Below are 26,484 nucleotides of genomic sequence, written 5' to 3'. Positions count from 1 at the left end.
CAGAATGACATTTCATAGGGATAAATGCCAAGTTCTGCACCTAGGAAAAAGAAACCAAATGCACAGTTACAAGATGGGGGATACGTGGCTCAACCACACTACGAGCGAGAAGGATCTTGGAATTGTTGTCAATCACAAGCTGAATATGAGCCAACAATGTGATGTGGCTGCAAAAAAGGCAAATGCTCTTTTGGGCTGCATTAATAGAAGCATAGCTTCCAAATCCCGGGAAGTACTAGTTCCCCTCTACTCAGCACTGGTTAGGCCTCATCTAGAGTACTGTGTCCAGTTCTGGGCACCACACTTTAAGAAGGATGCAGACAAACTGGACAGGGTTCAGAGGAGGGGAACAAAGATGTTCAGAGGACTGGAAACAAAGTCCTATGAAGAGAGACTGAAAGAACTGGGCATGTTTAGCCTTGAGAAGAGGAGACTGAGGGGAGATATGATAGCACTCTTCAAGTATTTGAAAGGTTGTCACAGAGAAGAAGGCCAGGATCTCTTCTTGATCATCCCAGAGTGCAGGACACGGAATAATGGGCTCAAGTTACAGGAAGCCAGATTCCAGCTGAACATCAGGAAAAACTTCCTGACTGTAAGCGCAATACGACAATGGAACCAATTACCTAGGGAGGTGGTGGGCTCTCCCACACTGGAGGCCTTCAAGACGAGGCTGGACAGCCATCTGTCAGGGATGCTCTGACTTGGATTCCTGCATTCAGCAGGGGGTTGGACGCGATGGCCTTGTAGGCCCCTTCCAACCCTACTATTCTATCATTCTGTGATTCCGCAGACAAGATCTTGAACAAACTGGAATGCCAAGCACTAACAGCAGAGCCATAAAACAGGTCAGACACATACGACAGCCCTTCTCTGCAAAGATATACCTTTCATTTCAATGTCACAGGCCAAATTCTTAACTTATTCTTCTCTCTGATTTAGAAGCAGAATTACATGTCAAACATGAAGGACAGTCATTAAAAGGAACTCCATCATATGTCATGTTTTTCAAGCAGTCTCAACTGTTGTGAAGATGTGGGCTCCACAAATTTTGCCTTGCCTTGCTAGCCAACCAATACTGTGTGGTCATCAGAATATTGCCTCTCCTGTTAGAACCTGCTCCTTGATCTTGCAGCAGGGTGGAGGATTTTGTCCCTGACCAAGTGTTGCACCTCTACGTGAGGTCATGGCCAATCCTCTGCTTCTGTCCCTAACTCCACATTGGGAGATAGGAAGAGACAAGTCACAGTTCAATAGCCGGGAGACCAAACTTCTGGGTTAACTAGGCACAATATTTATCTCTCTCTTGGATGGAAGTGAGAGCTACCTATAAAAAATAATGAAAACAATTGAGAATATTTGCTGTGATTGATTGGGTGGTTGCATGTCCACCCAGGAAAAAATAGTAGAAGTAAAAACATTTTAGTTTTTAAACATTTAAACACTTAAAATTGCCCTGCCAATACTAATGCAGCTCATTACTCCCATACATGTTGGGGTGGGGCTGCAACTGGAAAAGAATGGCTCATGACAGCCCTGAAATATAGCCCATTGTTACTATTTCAGGTTAGAGGTGAGGTTGAGATTGATCCGGATTTCCAGCCAAAAAACCTGTATCCAAAATACCCCTTAAGTTGCAGCTAAGGTCAATCTAATTAAATTGTCCCATCTGTCCCCCAGATACTTCAGATCCAGAGCTCAGCTATACACAGAAGCCTTGCATTTCATGTGAACAATTTAACAAATTTAAAAGTGCAATGTATATGCAGGCAAGGCAGTGCATTATATGCAGACATACCGCACTTTTAAATTCTTTACATTGTTCACATGCAATAAAGCCTGAGTTGGAAGGATCATGAACTACTTGTCTTTGCTGCTACCTTTTGTTGGGAGCATACTGCTGCTCAATGACAATTATGCTAAAGTTCGGGATTTCTGAAGGCAGATTTTAAAAAAGAGTGTCTAATGTGGAAGAGGAAATTGGGCTTTGTGTGGGAATGTTGCTAGGCCCCAGCCCTAGTTGAAGTGCCTCAGAAGAGCAGCGCAATTGTGACAAGGAATATCACTCTCCTTCAAGCTGGAGAATAGAGTGGAGGTTTACTTGGCTGCCGGGCTGCCAAGAAGGGCCTTGGTAGCCCAGCATCAAAATGAGAAGTCCCTGCCTCTCTCTTCAGAACATGAGAGGAGGGTTGGGGCTTGTTTTGGTGCAGGCTAATGAGGTGCTCCAAGCACCTGGACAACCAGCAGAAGACAAGAACCCCCAACCCAGCAGGAGACACGAAGCTCAGGAGGGATGGGGCTTCCCTCCTGTCTTGATTGGTGCAGAGTTGTGGTGTACTTCCAATACTCCAAACGTGTCTGTGATGTTGTGCAGCTGTGGGAAACAGTCCCTGTCCCTTCCGCAGCTCCAAACAGGAGAGGAGGTCTAGGGCTTATTTCATCAAGCTTTGCCAGTGGGTGACAGAACACCATGGTCGGTAAAATTGACAACCCAAGGTTATGCTGTCCTGAACTCCTTGAAGGAAGGGTGGAATCACAAATATCAGTACTTAGATAGAATACTTATTGCATTGCTTTAAAATGTATTTATATTGGGTGGTTCCTCCTTGGTACTTTTCAAGTACTCCTTGCAACCTTCCAGGTGCCTACAGGGCTGCAAGTGGCTAATTGCTCTAACACTGTAGATGCTATGTTCCCAAACTGTGGCTGATCATGTCTTTACACCAGTCCTCTGCTTGTACTTACACTGCTCCCACTTGCTAACTGTTCCTAATTACCAAAACAAGTATAGCAGCCCTATGGATTTCCCACACTTCCTCCCACTATGTGTGTAGGAGATGCTCATAACAAGATCCTGAAGAATTCAGAGTGTGTGTGTGTGTGTGTGTGTATACACACACACACACACACACAGCAAAAATACCCTTTCACTTTTATTCCAGCTTGACTAAATCAGTCACTTTGTATGAATCTTCACAGTGTGCCCTGATCCTACCTTCACTATTGGAGAAAATGCATACTATGTTACCGTAACGTGAGCAAGACTGGATAACACAGAAGAAAGACAGGCATATCACTGGTTCAGAGCTAGGTATAATGACAAAAAACAAATCAATGCTCAGCTAGCAAGTGTTCCTAGTCTCAGAGATAAAAGACAAGGAAATTATGTCTATCCAGGAACAGCTTGTCACGCATAAAAAGCATGGGGAACCGTCTGTGTGTTGCTCTTATGGCTTTTTAAAACCTTGCAATAATTAGATCCAGATAAAGACAGCAACACTAATAATTAGGACTTCAACTAGCTGAGACTGTAATCAAGTATGTTTTTGAGAGTAGATTTCAGAACTGTGCATTTCTATGACACGATACACTGAGTTAGCAGTATGAGGTTTAATATTAAATATTTTTAGCCTTTTGATTAAATATGTTATCACTCCAGCCAAAACAAGTTCACTTTGGTCAGTCTTCTCATTTTGTAAAGCAGAGTTACTTGCTAGCAGGGCAAAGCTACCAGAAGAAAAGGCTCAATTTGTTTGTCCATTTAAAAGAAAAAGAAATTGGGGATATTAAGCTGAGAAGCCATTGTTTTCACCACAGGCTATTATTAGATATGAACACAGTTGTGGGGGATAGGGAATGCAAGTGAATAGTTAAGTAATTAAACAAATGTTTTATCCTGATTAAAAATAGTTCTGATTAGCTGGAATACTGCTTCCAAAATGTTTCTTGGCCAGATAACCCCAATGTTGCCTAACCAAGCCAAGTGAAAGCCATGCATATTTTGTAGCTTCTAAAATATTAGCCAACTTTTTCTCTAAAAGCAAGTGGGTTGAATTTGGAGTGCATATTTATAATACACGATAGTTCTATATTGCAAGGACTTCCCTTTGCAACATTATCAACCACCAAGTATGAGAAAACAGAATGTTTAAGAACACATTAGAGCTCTGTGCTGAAAAGCCATGATTTATTTCTGAATTACTCTTTCTTCCCCCAACCCCATCCCATCATAGCACATTTGCCTTTGTTCTGAACTCACCACTTGGTCTTCCCAGTAACAGAAATTCTATTACACACCACATCCTCTAGCTCACACACTCTATGCAACAACCTATACTTGCTCTCCTGATCTTTTAAATAAAGGTCCAGTACAGAATCAAACACTTATCCATACAAAAATCTGTTTTAAACTAGGAAAACCATGTTGGATTGACTACCTTGCATAATATTTGCTCGCCTGTATAATATGACAACTTCCATAGTAGTCTTGTTAGCTGGATAAGTATCAGCACTTTATTAATCACCCTTTAAGTGTAATGCTCCCGCTATGTGATTTATGTCTATTGAAGCTAGACAATTTATGGAACTATAAACTCTGATATACTGTATAAATAATTTCAGTTCACTCAAAGCATGTGTGGTGGAAAATGCCAGCCCCCCACTCCAGTACTAGTTACCAACAAACAAACAAACAAACAAACTTTTAATAGACCTTTCACAGAACTAAAATTAGATTTTAGGTTCCTATTTTCAGAGGGAAGCACAATGATTCTGGAATAAAAAATGCAGGAGAAAATTACTACAACAAGAAATCAACCTGCGTGTGCACGCACATGACTTCAAGCCCTGGTGGTGGAAATTACCAGCTCTATTATTAGTAGCAAGAAAATGTTGAAATGCTCAGACTCTTACCTCCTATTATGCTGAATTCTACTAGCTGCAACAACTGATGCGTATCCATTTCCTTATTTAACTGTTCAGGAGTTTAATGAGCTTGTAACCATTTCCATTAATGAAATATGCATTACACAATAATGTTGGTGTATTTCACTATAACAAGGTTGTAAGTTAATATGACACTACAGAATCCTAAGGCTGAATCTGCATTTTCATACATCTTCTTTAGTAAGCCCAAGTAAAACACAGGAAATTAAATAGAATTCCAACACAGAAGAAAGCAATACACTTACCAATAAAAGACCCCAGCACCTTTGGTTTTCTCTAGATATATCATGCAAAATTGCCAGCTAGCTTCTTGTCCTTAGTTGTTGATCAACAGGTAAGTTTATTTGCATACATTCGTATGAGCAAATGAGCACTTTTCTCCTCCTTCCATCATGATAAAGTGTTTAAATTGTAAAGCATCTACAAAGACACAAGACATTGCTAAAGGAGTCACATGATTCTCTGGCTCCTTTCAAGCCAGTTGGGTACTTGCACCCTCTTTTACTGTCTCTGTTTCCTATCTCTGAAGTTTGTATCAGGATAGACACACGATGGCAGGAGCAAACAAGGGCACCCTTCTGTATGGTGCCTCTTATGCACTCACTGTCTCTTCACTTGTCCGATTTGTTTTTCTATGCATGTTTGCAGAACAGAGAGTCCTGCCTCCCACACAGCAGTCACTCCAGTTCAATGCCATCAACCTGGAATGCATGATGGGAAGTTTGGCAGAGAGGCTGCAAAGAAGCCCAACCAAGACAAGCGGACATTAAAGGGCACATTCCATTTTCTTCACAAGCCACAAGGACAAGATCAGTCTCAAGATACTTAACAAGAGCAAGGGGAAGATTCCATTGTCTTGAGTTCTGTCAGATAGTGATTTGGGTGACTGCCTGGAGTGGCAACTCCCTAGAGTCTTCCTTCCTCATCTTTCCCTGGTCATGAATTCTAAAAGTCATCTTGCTAGTTGTGACATTTAGTAAGCTACATCTGCAGGAATAGGTTATTTATTTATTTATTTATATTTATTTATTGCATTTATACCCCGCCTTTCTCCCTCTCGCAAGGAACTCAAGGCGGCTTACATTATCCTCCTCCTCACCGTTGTATCCTCACAACAACAACCCTGTGAGGTAGGTTGGGCTGAGAGTCTGTGACTGGCCCAAAGTCACCCAGTGAGCTTCCATGGCCAAGTGGGGACTAGAACCTGGATCTCCCGGCTCCCAGTCCGTCACTCTCACCACTACACTACACTGGCTTTAAAGTTGCTTATTTTCTTCACCCTATTGCTTAGCAGCTGCCAGACACAACACAATGACCTTGTTCGCATGATCAAAGAGCCCACCATGGCTTATTTAAGCTATGGTGGGCTGTGGTGTGTGCCAGAGGCCATTTTGAATATTCAACACCTGGCTGTGGCTTGTTGTGTCATGTGAACCCAAGTGGCAGAGGTCTGTTGTTGGATTATGCGAGGGTTGTTTAACCTCACACAACCCCTGCCATCCAGGTTCACATGACATGACAAACCGCAGCCAGGCACTGAATATTTAAAACCCGTCCGGCACACGCTACAGCCCACCATGACTTAAATAAGTTATGGTGGGGTGTCTTTATTGTGCGAACTAAGTCAGTGCATTTAGGAATTTATTGGGTTACTTTCCTGTTCCTTTGTTGCAAAAGGAACAGGAAAGTAACCCAATAAGTTCCTAAATAAAGATTCCTTTCTGAGCTTAAAAAACCACAGTCTTGCCCTTAACGTCTGGCTTGAGCAACGTCTGCTACCTCCCCCCTTTAATTTGTGAAATTATCCAACCACTATTTTCTTCTATGGAAGGAAATCTCACTTTTAGCAGTTTACTAACAGTACATTGGCTTTTGCTTTTCACACAGGAGGCTAGAAATTGATTTGCTGTGTTGAGTTTGACATTTCATACTGCTGAAATGAGGCACAATTATGGAACAATTATTTTTAAATGTGTGATTGTGGTTCTATAAAAGCCCTACAAATAAGGCCAATTTTAGGAGAAATTTCTTTTACCTTCCCTACCTTTTTTATGCACAGTTGGATATCCATTTACTTTTCATTGCGCTTTTAAAAATGTTGCCTACTGGATTATTCTTTTTAGGCGCTATATGTCTGGTGCCAAGACAGCAGAAGAAGGGTGAAGAACTGGAATTGTACAGTCACACTACTAGAGCCTGGTATTTTTTGTAGAATGAAGTATTTCCTTTACGGTACTGTTTTCCATGAGAGTTTGAGTCAATTAATGTTATTTCTGACATGCTAATATCCACTGGCTTTACCAGTTCATCTTTGAAGTGGTGGTAGAGGAGAGGTGTTTAGAAGTGGAGGCTTATTTTGAAATATCCGAAGTTAACAAATCAGAGCAAACCATTCAAAGCCCTGTTTTTTCTCTCTCTTTTATATGTGGTAATTGTGGATCTTTTGGGGGTAGATTTTAGAATTTTGGACAAATGGTTCTCCGCATGAACACAAGGCGCTGAAGTTACCACATGCACACTTTACCTCTTCCAAAAGAAATGTATTTGTTAATTCTTTGGACAAACATGTAGGATAGTAAAATTGCTAGTCTTGAAGTAACAAGAAATATTGTTTGCAAATAATAATTTATTCATCCAGAGAAAATTATTTGGACCTTTACTTTCTTTATTCAAATAAGGGAAGCAGATAGAATGATAAATATGTTACTTTCCTGTGTTACTACACACTTCTTTTAACCGTATTATCAAGAGTGGGGGGAAAATCATAGCAGATTGCTAATATTTAGAAGGAAACACTCTCAATGTTTGTGACAGAAGGTTTAATGCTATCACCATCTGACAGACTCATCTTTTTAAAAGGTTTCAGAGTAACTACATTTCTGGCTTTTAAAATATTTCAATATTTACAGGCTACATTCAAGGTAAGCACTAGTCTTACCAGGTGTCATAATTTGACCTGGACACTTTGGGTCTGTATCCTTTGTCACACCTGAAAGACGTTGATCCAGAGACTACTCTTGGGGTAGGGGCCTAGAAATATCTGGCTACTTTAGTAAACCAAGTATTTCTTTCAAGTCCATCCCCTTTCTGGGAAGAAATCCAGTAGTAACTGTTGTCTTCTTTTAAATTACAGAGAATGATTCATGCATCGGTCTATGAAGTGAAGTATTCATTGGCGGCTCAAGCAGGGAAATGGGTTATTAAATCAGTGTTCCTTAAGCACGTTTTGCTTCTGAAGAGGATTCTTTGAATTTCAAGTCATTTGCTAATTATTGTTACAAGGCATATAGAAATCTAAATTGCTTTTATATCTTTTAAGACAAATGTCCTGATCCATAAAACTCACACAAAACTGCTATAACTGAACTCGCATGATCCAGCAACATTGGATCACATCCAGCAACACAGCATCACATGTGTTCATGCATGCATTACCCCAATAAGCACCCCATGAGGAGACCTGCTTGTGCACTGCATTTCTGTGGCTGTGGTAGCATACGCCTAACCTCTTCCTACCCCAGTGATCCTTTGTGACAGTAGCACAATTGTGAAGGCACAGCAGAAAAGATGTAGATGGATTCTGATGAATGCTTCGATGGAAACTGCATCCCAGTTTGGTGAAACTTCCACCAGCCTAACAGTAAACCAAACTTCATCACTAGAGGGCTTTGTAATTTACCTTTGGACTCTATGCACTGATAGTACATTATACATTTATCCAGAACTCCCATAACATGATACTCTAAGCTTAAACTTAAATGTAGTAAAAGATTTTGCCAGCTTTCTCTACCCATTTATTGTTGAACTTTCATTACTGCTGACTGCCCTCCAAAATCCCATGAATTCTAAACCTTTCCTCTCCATCCCCCCTCCACACTAGATTTCCCTAGTTTCTGACAGAATATTAAAGCTCTCAAGTCATGCAAAAAAGAAAGCTCACTTTAAGACAAATTTTGCAACCCAAATAAAGCAAGCACAGTGACGTTTGTACAAAGTTGCCAAATTTGCATGATTTATTCAGTTGCACAATTTTCAATGTTTAGCACAGAAATAAAATCAATAATACTTATGCATACTTAAGCGTGTGTAAGACTACAGCCTATACTTACTAAGGCTTTTATTGAACTCTTTGTTCCTTTCATTCTGGGGGTGTAATTTAATATACTAGTTTAACTTCATTCTGATCAGCTGTCAAACTTAAAATGTTCAGCACCTGACTTCCAGTTAAGCTTCCCTCCCTGCCACCTTTAAAAAGAATCAGTTTCACTGAGTATATTTTGGAAAACTATGGTTGATTAAAAATGCCTGTCACCTATTTAGTACTTTCGGACAGACGTAATACTAGAATCTGGCTGTCAATACTCGAAGTGCATTGTTATTAAAAGCCCATTCACACTCACAATGTGCTGATGGAGCTTTCGGAACTGAGTTTCAAGACCACCTAGTCATAAATTAGCATGTAAAATTCAATTTCTGGTTTACAACCTAGAACCAGCAGCAGTGGAATCCTCAAAATTTACATGCAAACATGCAAGCCACACTTAGCTTACCTTTTACCCCCTCTTTCTCCTTCCCACCTCCATTAGCCCACAGATAATCAAGAGCTCTCACAGGGATAACAGCAAGGAAGCTTCAAGTCTGCAGCATACATTTTTCTAAATGTTGCCATGGTGATCTCCAGAATGTTGATCCCCTGAGAAATCAACTCAAAATTCAGAGCGAACTGGGGCAAGGCAGATAAATGACACCAATGCAAAATGCCACCTGGGAAGATGTTATATCTGAAAAACGTATGACCAAGAAACAGAGTGGTTTGGAAGTTACATGAAGTACGAGAACAGTATTACTGAAGTAAACAGACACCACAAAACTGATATTGTAGATCAAGCTGCAGAGCCAGTGACTAAGATAAAAACCTGACATTTCACACATAAGGACTTGAATAAACTACTTCCTGCACAAGTCTACATAGAGTTGTTCCATTAATCATCAGTTCAACCTAGTAAGGTGGATGAGGCTGAGTGACAGTGACTCAGCCATTAAGGGCACAATCCTTTGCATGTTTAGACAGAAAAGTCCTACATTTCCCAGTATGCCCCAGCCTGCATGGCTATTGTAGGTTATTTTTTCTGTCTAAACATGCACAGGATTGTGCCCTAAACCTACTTGGATGGTCTTAGGCAAGTGTATCTCTCCCCTGTCCTCACTGTGCCTTGACACATTCAGTCAGCATGTGATTGGAGAGTATTTGCTCTGCCCCTGAGCTCTATGCATTCATCAGAAGCTGTGACAGGGAATGAACACACACAGGCTCTTCCATGTGGCTAGGAATCATGTGTGATCTGCACAAAGTCTCTTTTGAACCCTCTGCTAAAAATATGGAGATCACGGGAAGGGCAATTCATACAATTCTGCTTCTCCTTCCAAGTATTCACTCAATGTGTGATTGGAGATGAGAACAAGGCTTCTATTACACCCCACTACCTTTCTGCAAGAGTGTTTGGAAATGACTGCTCTATCATTTGCATACAACAGTAACAATATAATTATTGAACGTCTATTAATTTCTGATGTATTTCACGCAGTTTGGATTATTCCTGTAAAGAGCAGCCCAAACTAGTCATCATATCCATGCAAATGAAATTCAGCTCAGCTAACTGCAAAAGTCAGCTTTGCCCTCTAGCAACCATGTTTCTCTTGACGTTGAGAAAAACTAGGGAATTAAAAATGTCTGTTCAAATACCAGTCACCCATACTGATAAGTGACAAGGTAACATTTGTAAATTAATTTTGGGGGTGGGGTGGTGGGAACATGTTTTACACATCTTTCAATCATCACTGAAAGATGTGTGTGTACAATAAGCATTTGCAAAAGGCTTCAAAAAATAGAACAGAAATCCACAAACTGGAATAATGTCAGAGATGAACCCTGTTCAGACAGTCAAGAGAATGCATGAAGGCTTAAAATGTGTACTGGGACAGGGCCAGCATGCATGACCCTGTCCCTATGTCTCCGAATACCTTGGACCCCCCCCCCCAGTTCAGACCTTTATAAGTAAGGTCCTGCAACTGCACAGAGAGTTCTACTCACACTCAAGTAATCTGACCTTTCTGGTTCAACATGGCATGGTCTGAACTGCGGGGGATGGGGATGGTGTGCCCAGAGTCATAGGGAGCAGGGCCAGCATGCATAGCCTCATCCTGCTACGCACTTTAAGCCATCATGCTTTCCCCATCAATGGGGCTGTTCACACGACAGGCTAACCCACACTCAGTGGTTGAGTGAGGGTTGCTGTTGAACTGTGGCTTGTTTGTTGAACCATAGGTTAGCACTGTTTGTTGAACCATGGGTTAGCATGTTGTCTGAACTCAGGACATCTTCCACAGGGTGGCTTGTTAATCATGCAGCATGGCTTGTTAACCACCCTGAACAAGCAACAACAAACCATGGCTTCTCAAGGTGGCTTGTTTGAGAAAAATATACCATACTGCATGGTTAACAAGCCACCTTGCTGAAAATGTCCTGGGTTCAGACAACAAGCTAACCCACAGTTCAACAAACAACCTACACTCAACCACTGAGTGTGGGTTAGCAAGTTGTGCAGATCAAGTCCATCAGTTTATTGATCCAGTCACCAGACCTCACAATAAGATCTATACAACAATAGAATATGGGAAGATAAAATACAAGGCCATAGCTTGACTTACAGAAATAAAATCTTAAAACATAAATCAAATAGCTCTATTTATAAAATAAAGACCACAGAAACAATAAAACAGAACACAAGCAGAAGATTTAGTCCAGTTTGATAATATTTTAGACCGTATCCCTTATTGCTCTCAGCAAGTACTTAGCTGCAATTTTTGTAACAGACTCTTTTGTATCAGAAAGAATAAAAAGAACATAGCATTCAGACGATCTTCCTGGATACAAAGAGATTCATGGGTTAATTAACTCATTATGGAGATCTTGATCAAAATTACAGAAGGGAAAAACACGGCTTGCTTCCAATTTCTTCTGAGCCACAAGGACATAGTCTGTTGGGATAAGGTATCCCCCTAAATCTCATATCCAAGAAGGCAGAGGGTATCACATTAAAACGTGCAAGGGTAAACACCTTCCTATAATTTTAGATCCTTAATATTTGCAAGTATTTGGCCTGAGTTACCAGAAGCTGGATGAATGCCAAATGCCAAGGGGAGCAGGTCTTATTTGCTGCTGCTGCAAGTTAAACTTGAAAATCTATATCTTTAATACACTGTATTATACAGGATCTAGCCTTATCAGGGCCATATAGGAAAAGCAGTGATGGGGAGAACCCTAGGTTGTATTCTTTGTCATTCAGCATCTTCATCCATATACATACGGATGTAGGTGGACCAATATTAAGTAATTGGATGGATAAACAGGAAACGTTAAGTGAAGCCAAAGTTTCAGAGCTAGAGATCAGACTCTGGCTTCTACAGAGTACAGGCCTGCCTACAGTCTCAAAGCTGTAGCTGCCACACATTTGGGGACAGCAAAGATTGCCCTTAAAAAGCTGGTTTGAACTTCTTTCAACATTTGAACTGTAGCTCAGAACCCAGATTTGAGTGCCTTACAGAAGCTGAGCAAGTGATTTGCAGTGAAAACTTGTAAGACTGAAAGGAGATATGATGCCCCTCCCCCGAATAAAATAAATGCTGAATGGCAGCCATATTATTCCATGCGTTATCAATAGTGTAATTCCAGTGGAATGTCCAAGATTAAGGAGAATGAGAAAAAATCCTGAATGCTTAAAAGTTGAAACCTGTTCAAGTAAATTTCCATCTAGAGACCAACTAGACTTTCTGAAAATACTAAAACCTTAGTCTTATCATAGTTGATTGAACACCTGAACAGGGCTATGGTCCCCAAACTACACAACACATTCAGTGAACACATGGAAGGAGATGGTGGATTGTGCCTGCTAAATGCTCCACACACTCCTGCTGTGTGTTCAGCAGAAGTTCTAAAAGGGACTTCTGTCTGTGTGCAGCTGTGTACAAGAAGGGTCGTCCCCCGGTTCAGGAGCCTTCACGGTTCTCCTGCATGAGGATGGAGCACTATGCCTTTTCCCTCTCAAATCATTAGACAGAACATGTGAAATGGGCTTTGGGCATAAAAATGACCAAAGAATTCCCAGAGAACAGTCTGGAGGCATATGGCATGGCTTTAACAACTGCTGAAATGTATTATGCTGAAACATATGGCATGTGGCATAACTCACATTGTACAATTCCCTCTCTCTCTCTCTCCCCCCCCCCCCGTGTGTGTGTGTGTGTGTGTGTGTGAGAGAGAGAGAGAGAGAGAGAGTGTTGATACCCCACTTTTAATCTGGTAAGACCCCTCCATCAATGCTTATTCAGATCACGCATTTGAAAAGCAACAAGATGTCTTGCTTTTTTCTCAGTGCCATCAAAGCTAATGTAACAGGAATGAGTCCTCTGGTCTCCTCTCTGGCTTAAACCGTGGGAATTCACCCCCACAGTTTAGTTGTTTTTGGGTTCTTCGAGCAATCCTGAAGTTAGTGTGATGAGGATAATCCCCACTCCACCCCCACCCCCCATCCCTGAAGTTCAGCATGATGTCAGTTATGAGGTCCTGGGGGAAGCCTGAGGGCAAGCAGGGCAAGGACAACCAAAATAAGTGGGCTATTTTCAGTCAAAATGTAGTGCAAAGTCTTACAATGCAATTATTCCATGGAATCCAGAGCTCAGTGCAAGCCATAAATATTTACAAGCCTCTTTTTGAATGTCCACTTTGACAGCACATATTCTTAATGCCCAAATGACAAGAGGTGTGGGTAGCAATTCAATCTCTGCTCTCTCTCTCTCTCTCTCGCTCTCTCTCCCTCTTTTCCTAACTTGCCATTTTAGTCTTGTGGCAACATCTTTAAAATTTAGAGGAGTAGTTACACCTTATTTATGCAGGAAGTATAGCTCCTTTGAAGTCTTTTGGTTAGCTAATGTACTTAAAAATGCAGTCATACCTGTTTCATCTCCTTTAACCAATATAATGTTTTAACCTTCAGCCCAGTTAGTCACTGCATAACTACAGGCAGGACTTTACTTAATGTCACCTTCTATGCACTTCCGTTATACATCTTACACAGTCTAATGAGTATATACTGCTTATACATCTTACACATAGCTAAGGTGACTGATATTTATAAATTCTATGACTAGGGTTTGTATAGCACAGAACTCCATTTTAAGGGTGAAAGTAGCCAAAATCTTGTTCTTCCCTATAATGCTGGAAGGAACAGTTCTTTGTAACTGAGCATAAGCCACATTAGGATGTTGAGACACACTAATTACTATTCCTTTATTCTCTCACCCTCTGTCTCTCTCATAGCAAAAGGGCATTTTTGCTATATTGAAATAAAAATATAAGAAGAAATGCTACCCTACCAATATTTCTTGTAAATTGGCCAATTAGTTTTTGTGAGTTTTCCTGATAGCCTGTATTTTTGTGCAATACCTCCTAAACTGTTTTAGGCGATCCACCAAAAGCATTTTGTCTCTCTTTGGAAACTACACCTTTCTATCCTAATCTGTTACCTGAAAAACAGTTTCTCTATGGTCACAGTGTTCTGAACACAGATGCTCAGCACTCCATCAAAACTTAGGTTCAGGCCCTCTAGTATATTTAAGCACTAGCATATTATGGAAAACAGATATTCCCAAAGGTTTGTCGAACATCCTACAAAACTGACATGTCTTGCACATGACAGGTCTGTTTGAAGGTATTACTATTCCTGAAATGAGAGCTGCTATTCAAGGACATCCTTATTTTAGCTCTTCCCACACATGTATTCATTTCTGTCCTTATCACAGACACATTCATTATTGAAAGTCCTAGCAGGGCTATGTTGACAAGGATGGAGGAAGGCGAGAATAATATTATGGCACTTGATCTCCTGTATTCTTCAGAAATGGTGTTTTATTTATGAAGAACATTTGACAGCCTTCAGCGGGATGCACAAGTTATGAAGGGTACAATGGCCCTTGGCAGTTGCACTTAACAGTTTTAGCATACTCTTCATTTAGAGACATGAAACAGCCACTCAGTCATACAAGTGTAAGAGGAATCACCCCTGCCCTTGTTCCTACAAAATCGCTGGGTAATCTAATTTACAGGATTTACTCACAGAAATACATTCTAATGTGATCTGTAATTAAGCCATTTGCAATACAGACCAATTTACACCTCGTACAGTCATATATATTTTCCAGTGTCAGATACTTTCAATAAGGCAGCAATAAAAAACTAATAAGCCTAGTAGGCTCAGCCACATAGATCCAGGTCAGACAACATGGCCATGGGTGCCAGGTGGCATATATAACCCCCGCTCAGGGATTGCCATGTGCTGTGAACCCAGCGACTATGGGTTATATGAGGATTAAACAACCCTTGCATAACCATGGGTGATGTGAGGGTTGTTTAAGCCTTGCATAACCCATGCTCACTGGGTTTGTACAATATGACAACCCCTGAGCAGGGCCTGCATATTCAAAATTGTGTTTTTACTATTGCATTGGTTTTTGTTATGTGAATTTTACTGTTATATGCTGCCTTGGGAGGGATGCTGCCTGAAAGGCGGCCAAGAATTATTTTAAATAAAAAAAAAATTCAAGCAGAACCTACCAGTCTTGCAAGGGATTGGTAGGTTCTACAGCAGTCCTGGGGTAAAAAGTGTGGAAATGAAAATAACTGTTGATGTTCATTTCCAGCAGGTGCAGGAGAGTGCAAGTAAGTAAAAAAAGAAATTTTTCAAAAAAGAAAAAAAGAGTGATGGGTGCGAGGCTGTGGTTGCAACCCAGAGCACCCTTTCTGGAATCTTGCATGTAGGGGTGAGCGTTGTGGATTTTAAAGGAAATGTAGTGCTGTAATAAGGGGTTATTTGGAATCACAACTATTATTCTGCTTCCAAATGTTAATTGAAGAGCAATTTCTCAGCAGAGCTTAAAAAGCCAGAGTGTGGAAACGGACCCTATCTCCAAACAGGAGTAGCATTCCTGAAGTCGCAAGGGTTCTCATAAAAAAACCCTGGAGTGGTAGATAAGCAAAGCAGGAAACCTTCCACCCCCAAAAGCAGCAGCATAAAAATGCAGAAAAGGGGAATGGGAGTATAATCTCTGTGGGTATAATATTTTAATTAGTTTGCTCTCCCTTGCTTAACTTGAGTGAACACTCTTTCCATAAAGACATTTTCTACTTGAAATTAGGCAAGTCTTTCACTTGTAAAACAAATAACAATCTTGTTTTCAAGCTTCTTAATTCCTTTTGGCTAATCTTGTACCAAAATACACTGTTTTCTTCTACTGGGGGAAAAATAACATAACTAGCAAACAGACTAACTTTCACCCAGCCAGGTATGTATGTATGTATGTATGTATGTATGTATTTAATGTATTAATCGCCCATCTGACTGGTCACCCAGCCACTCTGGGCGATGTACAACCCACCATAAAACAATTTAAAACAATAAAATTTTACCATAATTTTTTTTTTTTAAATACCCTAACCCACCCCAAATGCCTGCCTGAAAAACCATGTTTTTAATGCACGACGGAAGCTCATTAAAGAGGGGGCATGACGGAGTTCCCTAGGGAGGGAGTTCCACAGAGTGGGGGCCACCACAGAGAAGGCCCTCTCCCTCATCCCCACCAGTCTAGCTGTCCTGGCTGATGGGACAGAGAGAAGGCCATCTGAGGCTGATCTTGTTAAGCGGCTTGTCTGGTGTTGCTGGAGGCGCTCCTTAAGATAGGCTGGGCCGGAACCATATAGGGTTTTAAAGGTCAAAACCAACACCTTGAATTTGGCCCGGAAAACAACTGGTAACCAGTGCAACTGCTTCAGCACTGGAGTGATGTGATCTCGCCGGCGGCTGCCTTTAATCAGGCGAGCCGCCGCGTTCTGTACCAGCTGCAGCTTCCGAACCGTCTTCAAGGGTAACCCCACGTAGAGCGCATTACAGTAGTCTAAACGAGAGGAGACCAGGGCATGTACTACCGATGGGAGCAGATGGTCGGGAAGGAAGGGGCGCAGCCGCCGTAACAGATGGAGTTGATACAGCGCTGTCCGGCTCACAGCTGACACCTGAGCCTCCATGGACAGCTGGGAGTCCAAAATGACCCCCAGGCTGCCAACCTGGTCTTTCAAGGGTAGCCGTACCCCATTCAACACCAGGTCAACATCCCCCAGCCTCCTCTTGTCTCCCACCAAAAGTACCTCAGTCTTGTCAGGGTTCAGCTTCAGCTTATTCCTCCCCATCCAGCCACTCACCGTCTCCAGACATTTGGACAGGGATTCTATGGCCAACCTTGGTGAAGATTTGAATGAGAGGTAGAGCTGCGTGTCATCCGCATATTGATGACACTGCACCCCAAACCTCCTGATGATAGCCCCCAGCGGCTTCACATAGATGTTAAATAGCATCGGGGAAAGGATGGAACCTTGTGGCACCCCACAAGTAAGTGGCCACGGGGCCGAAACCTCCTCTCCCAGTGCTACCCTCTGGTACCTGCCGGAGAGGAAGGACCGGAACCACCGCAATACAGTGTCTCCAATGCCCAACCCCTCCAGGCGGTCCAGGAGGATACCGTGCTCAACGGTATCAAAAGCCGCTGAGAGGTCGAGGAGAACAAGGAAGGAGCATTCACCCCTATCCAGGTGAATATGGTATATGCAGTTTGGCTTGAAATGAGCCACAGTATTTTTTCAGCCAAATGTCTTAACAGTGTTTCACATTTAGTCTTAAAAATGGTTTTTATAAACATGATAGCCCTGAACTAGAAATGTTCTTGTAGTCTAATTAAATTAGTCATCTAACTATAAATGGAATGGACTTCTCATCTTATAGCAAACTACTAGACAGAAATACTGTGCCTCAGTGCTAGCATAAACAGGATGCTTCTTGTGAAACTCAACATAGCAAGATGTTATAACAAAGTGTAAGAAAATTGGTCCTACAGATAACAGGCAGAGTTTGTTTTTCCATTTTGTTTCCCGAGACCTTGTCTAGTGGATCTCTGCTTTGCATAAGTCTTGTATCTTCACTCAGTTATGTTTCCAGAGTAGCTGCACTATACAAAGCTGTTACTCGCACCCCTAATCATTCTTAACCCTTTGCTTCTATCAGGTTTGTTAAACATGGCAGTCTTTCCCATTTTTCGTTATTGAGGGCTGTTTTGATTGCTAGGCACACAACTAAGACTAAGAGGAGGTTTGATATTGGAGTAATGGTTGCTAATGTCACAAAGATGATAATGCTTCTCTAAAGCAGGGGAAAGCAGTGCTGTTCTTCTATGCAGGTCCTTGGGAAAGAGGGCATTTGTGGAGTTCTTGCACAGATGGAAGCTCACAGGCAAGACAAACACAGATTTGTGTTTGCAATCCTACCTTCCCCAAGGTCTGCTGGTAAAGCAGTTCAAATGGAGAAGGCAGACAAACAGACCAATAGAACTGTGGAGCATTAGTATAGAAGATGATCTTAATACCTTTCCCCCAAAAAGACTCTATAAATAAACTGGGATTTGGTGTTTTGTTTTTTATACTTCTATCTTACTTAGAGGAAAACATAAGAAATAGGGCACTAGTTTACATTAAGTCATTCGATTTCAACTAATTTTGGAAATGCTCATCGAATAAAAACAAGACACATTGCCTTTTTCAAAATGTGCTCATATGAACAGCATAAAAGCAACATAAAAGCTCCAGGCATTTCTTCATATTTAACTGAAAGCAGAAGCAAACGAAGCTGGTGCATTCAAAACAAAACTGGCATGTTCCTATAAGCCATTCTGATCTATAATTACAATGCTTTGGGTCTAAACCTCTTCCTATGTAACAGATTAAATGGCACTATTAAAACAGAAAAGTAAAGGCACACAGCCCATCCCACAGCAATACAAAAATGACACTTTCATGCAGTCTGCCCCAGTCCCTTAATGCTGGTCTTTTTTAGAGATGGAAAAAGATTAGTATCCGTTCATCACCACCCTTATGGACAATTTTCCCCAACCTGGTGACCTACAGATGTTTTGGACTGCAACTCCCAGCATCCCTGACCACTGCCCCTAACTAACTGGGGTTGACGTCCAAAACATCTGAAGGACACCAGGTTGCGGAAGGCTGCTTTAGAGGCAGAGAATTGATGAGCCTAAAATACTTGTAATAAAGAAGTAAAATATATTTACTATACTTATTTTTTAAATGGGCTGAAAGGGGCCTCATGCTCCAGAGAACTGTCTGAGCAAGCAATTGCATAAACAACTGGACTACACAGAAGGACTTTGACTGGGAAAACACAATTCAAGCCTCAAAAGGCTCCATTTTACAACATCCATTATTCCAGCTGGGGGAGCAGGGGAGATGAACAAAACTTTAGTCATCTCCCTCGCTCCTACAGAAAACTTCACAGAAAGCCCAACAATTACCCCAGTCGTAAAGGTAACTGAGCAAGTGAATAGGACATAGTTACAATAGTAATACATTTACGACCGAAAAAGCACTCTGTGTTCCTTACGCGCTATCAAGTTGAACACAGCCTGTTTACTTGGTTGTGACCCAGAGAATCACTACATTTATCTGAGACTGTGGGCCAGATTAAATGTTCTCTCTAGCATGCATTGTGGAGCTATGTGTGCTAGATTTCTTTACCTCTGTGTAAGAATGCATGGCCCCAATTTGGATTAGAACCATGGTGCTACAGGAGAGGAGGCTTTAGGCTTCCCTCATGTTTTCAGTCTAAACTTAAAAAAAAGGGGGGGGGTAAAAAAGAGTACATCCAATGTAACCCTTTTTTCCTTTTTTTTAACCCCTCCCCCTGCAAATGATGTGGATGGAATTTCAAAATAATTCAGAACAAAAATAGGAGGGGGGTACTTAAAGCCCCCCTCTGAAGCATCATGGTCCCAATCCAAATCAGGGCTGCATTCACTTACTCAGAGGTGAAGAGATCTAGCATGCTAGCTCCACAATCCTGTCAAGGTCCCAGGTGTCATGCCTCCATTCAAGTTGTCTTCAGGGGAAGCACCAGAACCTCTCAGAAGATCCTGGCACTAGTTAAGATGGTCCGGGAGTCTCAGGGGTGATGCCTTCGAATGTGCCCCCTGGAGAGGCAGAGAGCTCAGCTTCTGAGGCAGAGGGGATGCGGAGCTACCACTTAGCCCCCAAGAACACCATTGCGTTAAGATCCACGAAAGGATGGTGGCCAGGCAAAGGAGTGCTCGCTTCATGAAGAGGACTACTCATGACTTGGGCTGTCCTCATGAGGAGGACATTTGACAAGCCTTTAACATACTGCAGCTGAACCCTGGGTGGGGCTCTGGTAACTCTACCTGGAACTGGAGAGCTGCTGGAAACAATGCTGTTGCTCTTATACTCTAATTTTGATTTGTGTTTGGACTTCTGTGTTATTGATCTGTGGACTTCTGCCTGATGCTGCCTTTTGGAACTCTGATTATACTTGAGTGATATCCCGTGTGCTTGACCTTGGCTGTGTCTCTGACCTCCCTCTGGCAAATACATATTTGTCTGATAAACTGTGCTTGACTTTTGGCTTGCTTTGACTTCTGTATTGCAAGTAGCTTTATGTTTGCATAACAGGGAACTGGATTTAGTCGAAGCAGGACAAATGTGTGCAAGAGACAAAACATTTATTTTGGCCCTTACTTCATGCATCTGTACACTATCAACATGTTCCCCTTCAAAAACCTCTTGTGATGAATCCCCAGGCCACTTTAACTCAATGGAGTGAAAGAGGAAGCTTGCTGTAGGGCCCAGCAACTGAAAAGAGAACTCTGAGGAGCTCTTTCGGTGTGTGCCTAGATGGCACGCATACACTTCTGGATCACAACTATTATACAGAATAAGAACAGAGGTCTGTGGTGTTGCTAATGTTAACAACTACTACCACAGCTTCTGAACATGGCCAGGTACAATTACGATGAACAGTCTACAGTTCTGAAGAAGTGGGAAAACTTCCTTCAAGGTCTTGTAAATTCAAATATTGAAATGGACTTTTATTTCTCCCCCACCCCTGTTGCTGGACAAAGTAAAACCATGTGTAATTTCTAAAAGTGTTCTGATCATGATAGAAAATAACATTCATCACACAAAAGATACATAATCATGTGATCATGAGAAGTCATGAATGTGTCATTCTAAATAAGTCTAGAAAGGTGAGAAAAGTGTCCAAAGTTGGCCCATCATCTTCAGAAACATACCGTGCTGCCTAAACAGGAGCCACTGGAAAGAGCAGCAACCAGACACATATAATCTATAAGCAAGGAAAACTAGAGGGAAGCAAGGGAAATAATATTTATGGACCATGGCCATAAATTGTAATTTGGAAGATAATATTAAGAAACAGACAGATTACTTACACTAGCCTAATACCTACTTCTGTTTCATTCTTGGAACTCAAAAGCTCTTGATATTGTTCTGAACTTTAGTTGGAGTCATGAAACACAATCAAATATGTCTCTTGAAAATCTTTAGGAACAGAATCATTACCATAGATACTGAGAAATGTTTAAAGCTATTTTGTCTCTATGTCAAACACACAATGTATTCAGACATGAGTTCCAAATATCTTAACAATAAGACGTTTGACTTATTAGGCCTACTATGGAGTCTACTGAAACTGTTGAAACTGACAGCACAGCCCCATACATTTGAAGAATACATAGCCACTAAGAGCCTAACTCTACACCCAACCTAAACCTAAGGTTCAAGAGCTCTGAATAATTCAGGCTGGTAACAGAACGAAGGCCTGATTTAAAACATGGAAGTTGGTTATACTAAATAATTTCACCTGATACATTCCCCATTCTGTTTAAATTGAGTTTCTGGCCCTTGCACATACATGGGGTAGATAAACGGTAGGCTGGCAAGTATAGGGGCCAGCAAGTCAATTTAAACTGGAAGCTGGCCACATGGAATGCACCAAAACAGATAAGTGCTTTTCATGAGACTAGCTTCATGTTTAAATCAGGCCCAGGCTGGAATTATTTCTAGAGCTCTAATTCTCACTGCAAGTAAGATCACAAGTTCCTATTGAGTATGTTGCATCAGAACTGGGGCTTGCAATGTTAACATGTGAGGTGATTCGTTTCAAAGCACATATTGACTAAGTTTCACACTCAACAGTAAATGATACACAAAGATGATGCTAAGAAACCCAGCATTCAAGATACACAACACAGTTCGGGGATGCCATTAAAAAGGTGAGGAAACCACTTCTCACTTTTTCTATAAAACAGCTAACCTGTATTCTGCCAGCTGCTCTCTTTCAGATTTTGACATTTTAATTTGGTGTTTATTCCTGCCTGATAATTCTCAGAATGTCATTTGCCTGACCAAAAATGAAGTGCATTGGAAAATTTGAAACTAGAGAGTTTGCTAATGCAGTATCACTATATAGTAATATACCCACTTCATTCTAGCTCACTTTTTTTTGTTCAAATGACTGTTTAACTCAAAAGAAAAGAAAACAGCCAAACAACCAAAAACATCCATCTTGGAGAGGGATGGTAGCTCAGTGGTGTAGCACTTGTTTTGCACGAAGAAGATCCCAGGTTCAATCCCTGTTATCTCCAGCTAAAAGTATCAGTAACAGATGCAGCGAAAGATGTCTGCCTGAGACCCTGCAGAGCCACTGTCAGTCAGAATAGACCATACTCGGATGGATGTACAAACAGTCTGGTGCAGCGTAAGACAGCTTTCTACATTCCTGTTTGAGTAGATGTTAACACTCCAGTTAATTGAAGACTGGTTTATGAGTCTCTCCTTCCCCTCTGCTGTGTGCCTTTGTTACTAGCTGTAATGTTGCTTCATTCCAAGATGGGCCAGAGGTGAAACAGCATGGAATTCCTCTAAATCTGAACCGTTACTTCAGCTGTACTGTTCAATTAAGTTGACATGCCTTTTCTATCCAAGTTTTCCTGTTTCAGTGGCAGGTCTCTCAGCCAAACTACCTCTTTTTGCTGCATTTTTTGTTTATTGTTTTCCACCTTCTCTGCTCAGGATTGCAACAAAAAAGGGGGGACATATAGCAGTAAGCACTCTGCACGTTGTGGAGGCGGCAGCAGGGGGGGGGGAATCAACAGTACAATTTCATTTTGGAAACAAACAGGCCACAATTCCTATTTACAAGGCACAGGATTACTTTTGGAGAGACATATGTAATGTGTTACTACTAGCCATTTGAGTAAACCGCATATTGAACATGCCCAATTACCTAATAAATATCACAACTCATTAGGCTTACTAAAAGGACTGGAGCAAAACAAAAAGGAGCCACCTATACTCAGTCTGATTGTGCTGACTATGTAGCTGAACTAAGATAAAAAAGGAAGTACAGTATAGAATGCAAGGTAGCAACTAGCATTTGTAACTGTTGTAAATAGTGAGAGGTAGATAAATTACCTGTCATTGTATCTGTTGTTGACTTCAACTTCAAGCACCTCTCCCACTTACCCATACCTCATTGCTGAAAACCTTCAAAGGAAGGTCTTCCCAGAACCTATCTATATTTGTAAAAATCATGCTTCTTTGCTGCACCAGCCAGAAATAATTTTCTGCCTGTACATATTGAAAGGATATGCCTCATGGATCTGAACTCCAACACTGGGGGGACGGGGACGGGGGGACAGCCCTCCCAAGTTTCTAGCTGTGATATTGTACAACTCCTCCCTTCATCTTGAGCAAGCAACTAAACTGCAACACTGACAGCAATATAGTTGATGTTATGAAGTACAAACAGAATAAGGCCACTGTTTATACATCGTCATAATGTATTCTACATTTGAGAAAGAGTTTTATTGAAATTGTTCTTAGCTGTTTAAATTGTTTTTACATTTTGTATATTTAAATTTTTATGCTGTATTTTATCTTGTGAATTGTTGTGAACTGCCTAGAGAGCTTTGGCTATCGGGCAGTATAGAAATGAATTATTATTATTATTATTAATAATAATAATAATAATAATAATAATAAAAACATTTCACATCTCCAAAGTCAGGCTAGTTGCAAACGTCCATTCTAAAACCTTTGATCATTGATGAAAAGATTATTTACATGTGGAGGGGCAGCACACATGGGCTGCCTCACTTGACTGCAAGTGCATCTGAGCATCCAGAATTCTGGATCTGGCTGCTAAGATTCAAAATGTTTGTTTACCTATTTATTTGAAGTATTTTTCTGCTGCTCCTCAGCCAAAAGGGCTCCCAGAGCAGCTTACATATAATCAATTAAATGATGCTGCACACAAACACTGCAGTTATACTATGCTGATTAGTGAATATTTAGAACAGTTTTTATGAAGTTAAGCATGGACTGATTTCTACTAAATTAGTGGAAATAATTTCAAGGTCATGCCATAAATTGTCTGTCATTTGATCGGGAAGCATAGCAATGGATAAGAAATCCCCCCATAACATTAGGATAAGCAATATATTCCCTAGGGTCAGGAATATATTTACACCTACCCATGCAGCTGGCATATAAATACATTTTGAAATAATACACTGAGCTAAAAGGCAGTAGTGCAATCCTAAAAGTGTTGTTCCTGGTAGCCTCCTAAATGGATGCTACCAGGAACAACACACACACACACACACACACTTTGACACTAATAAACCTACTTATCTCAAATAAGTAGGCTAAAATGAAATCCAGCATGAATTTCAACATTTCTCATTCTTCTTGCCTGCAAATATTCTACATACATGCTACTTCTCACATTTCTGGAACTGTTTCCCCATGGATGGTAGGATCCAAAATGTGTTAAAATCTAGATTACACTGCTATCACATCAACAATTTGAAATATTTTGAAGTTACTCTTAACACATTAAAACAGTGGTCTAATGCAGGGGTGAGCAGAAGATAGATTTCCAGATGTTTTGGACTTCAACTCCCAGAAACCCCTGTCAGCATGGCCAATGATCAGAAATGCTGAAATTGAAGTCCAAAACTTCTGGAAATCTACTTTCTGCCCACTGTATGGTGCTGGATATATTTGTGAAAGCCAATGTAACTTCATATTGATCACTCAATTTGCCAAGGCCTCAGTTTCTCTGCAAGTTTTGAAACAGTCGCTTTTGTGCTCAAACTCTTCTGCATGTAGTCTATTATTACTGTTTGTCCTTCACTGTCCATTGAAGCCCACTACCCTGTTTACTCACAGTCTTTGACAGAGCATGTACAATGTGGCTGAACAATTTTGTAATTATTTTCTACTGTAGTTATCATACCCAGGCCCATTTGGTCAATATCTACTGAATGCATAAACTCTAATGTTCTAATAAAGCTTCCGTCAAGTGCTCGCCTCTTATATACTGGATGCATTGCTGAAAACTAATTTTGTCTGTCATAGCAGTTGGATAGAAGCAAAAGCATTACTTAGGGGAAACGTTAGCTGTTCAGAGAAAGCATAGCATGCACGTGATGAATAACAGGACTGTACATGTCCTGATTTGATGTACAGAACATGATTTGAATTCTAATGTACAATGCTACTTTTACTATTTCTTATTTTACCCAACTGCTCAGATGTGACCTGTCAGAATTCATGGAGTCTAATTAGAATGTCTAATCTGTATTAGAAGCAGAATTACAGGCCTAAAACAGGCCAAACTGTACCTAACCTATGCAGCTTTGATTAATTGTCTTTTTCTGGTACTTACAGTGAGTATGACACTTGCTTGCCCTCATGATGCTAAGCCATAGGTTAGCATTATGTTTGAACTGGGTCATCATAAGTAAACAGGCCATTGGGGAACCACAAAGTCAAGGTGTGAAGTGTTTTTGCTGGTCCGAACTTAATTATATAAGAAATAGATTTTGCAACATGACAGCCCTCAAATTGGTCAAAAATTGAAGATCTTTACTCAAACTGCCTGCCTTGAAAGATTTGACTCATGTGAGTACGCCAAAGACAAATTAAAATTTCGAAAAAGGTGTTATGGGTCAAAATCATTTTCATTGTTATATAAAAACAATGTCACAGTATATCAAACAAGATTAAAAATGCAGCCAGCCATTCATAATGTTGCTTGAAATGGAATCAAAATCTGTGCACTCAGAGAATCCCCCCCTTCTCCCAAAAGACTTTGCAACGGACATACAACTAACATATTTATGGAATGTAGCTCTGAGAGTTTTCCAGTTCACAGGACTGTTGACTGCAAGCAGAATTTACTGATTACTGTTTTATTCCACTTTGTAGATATGATCTGATTTGGTAGAGCTTTGGCTGAATCAGTACCAATAACTGCATGAATAACAATTGGTAATGCTTTTACACACAAGTGCCTACAATAACTGAATCCTTACAGAATATTTATACAAGCCTGTACAGTAAGTTCAACACGCTTTAGAAAAGGGTAGGCAACATATGGTACCAAGTCACTTTCATGCACCATCAACTCCTGAGAAAGACAACATAGTGTATATGGGACATTACCTGATGGTGGCTGAAATGTGTTTGAATATGTTATAGTGAAACTCCCCAAGACTACAAAGAAACAACTAAAAATGAAGTTCAGTTTGTCTTTAAAACATCAGGATCTTTTAAGGGACTATTCATCCACCTCTTTCCTGGCCTGCCCCAGCTCTTGGGTTTAATAATTACTGAATTATGGCAAACCCGGAAGAGAACCTTCCTGCTTTTTTTTTATTGTGGCTAACCATGCAGCTGAAAGTATTGGAAGCAGTACCAGACGCAGA

The 26,484-nt window shown here is 40.9% G+C and overlaps 1 protein-coding gene across 3 annotated transcripts in view; it reads right to left on the bottom strand.

The window, feature by feature from the left end:
* The window catches only part of PLXNB2 (plexin B2), a 445,494-nt gene that overhangs the window by 167,050 nt on the left and 251,960 nt on the right, over positions 1-26,484 (bottom strand). Inside the window, exon 1 of one of the 3 annotated variants that reach the window (XM_084810900.1) lies at positions 4,971-5,369. The exons of the other annotated variants lie outside the window; for them this stretch is intronic. Coding sequence (XP_084667026.1) covers positions 4,971-5,014 — 44 coding nt within the window. The 5' untranslated portion in view covers positions 5,015-5,369. Of the gene's footprint in view, positions 1-4,970; positions 5,370-26,484 lie in introns of those variants that run through there. 3 annotated transcript variants of the gene reach the window in all.

This window comes from Heloderma suspectum, chromosome 7 (assembly GCF_057233095.1).
Source record: "Heloderma suspectum isolate Gila_16-S chromosome 7, 16-S_ref, whole genome shotgun sequence".
Classification (NCBI taxonomy): Eukaryota; Metazoa; Chordata; class Lepidosauria; order Squamata; family Helodermatidae; genus Heloderma; species Heloderma suspectum.
The sequence above is the reverse complement of the archived record's forward strand: the minus strand, read 5'-3'. Positions and strand labels throughout refer to the sequence as shown.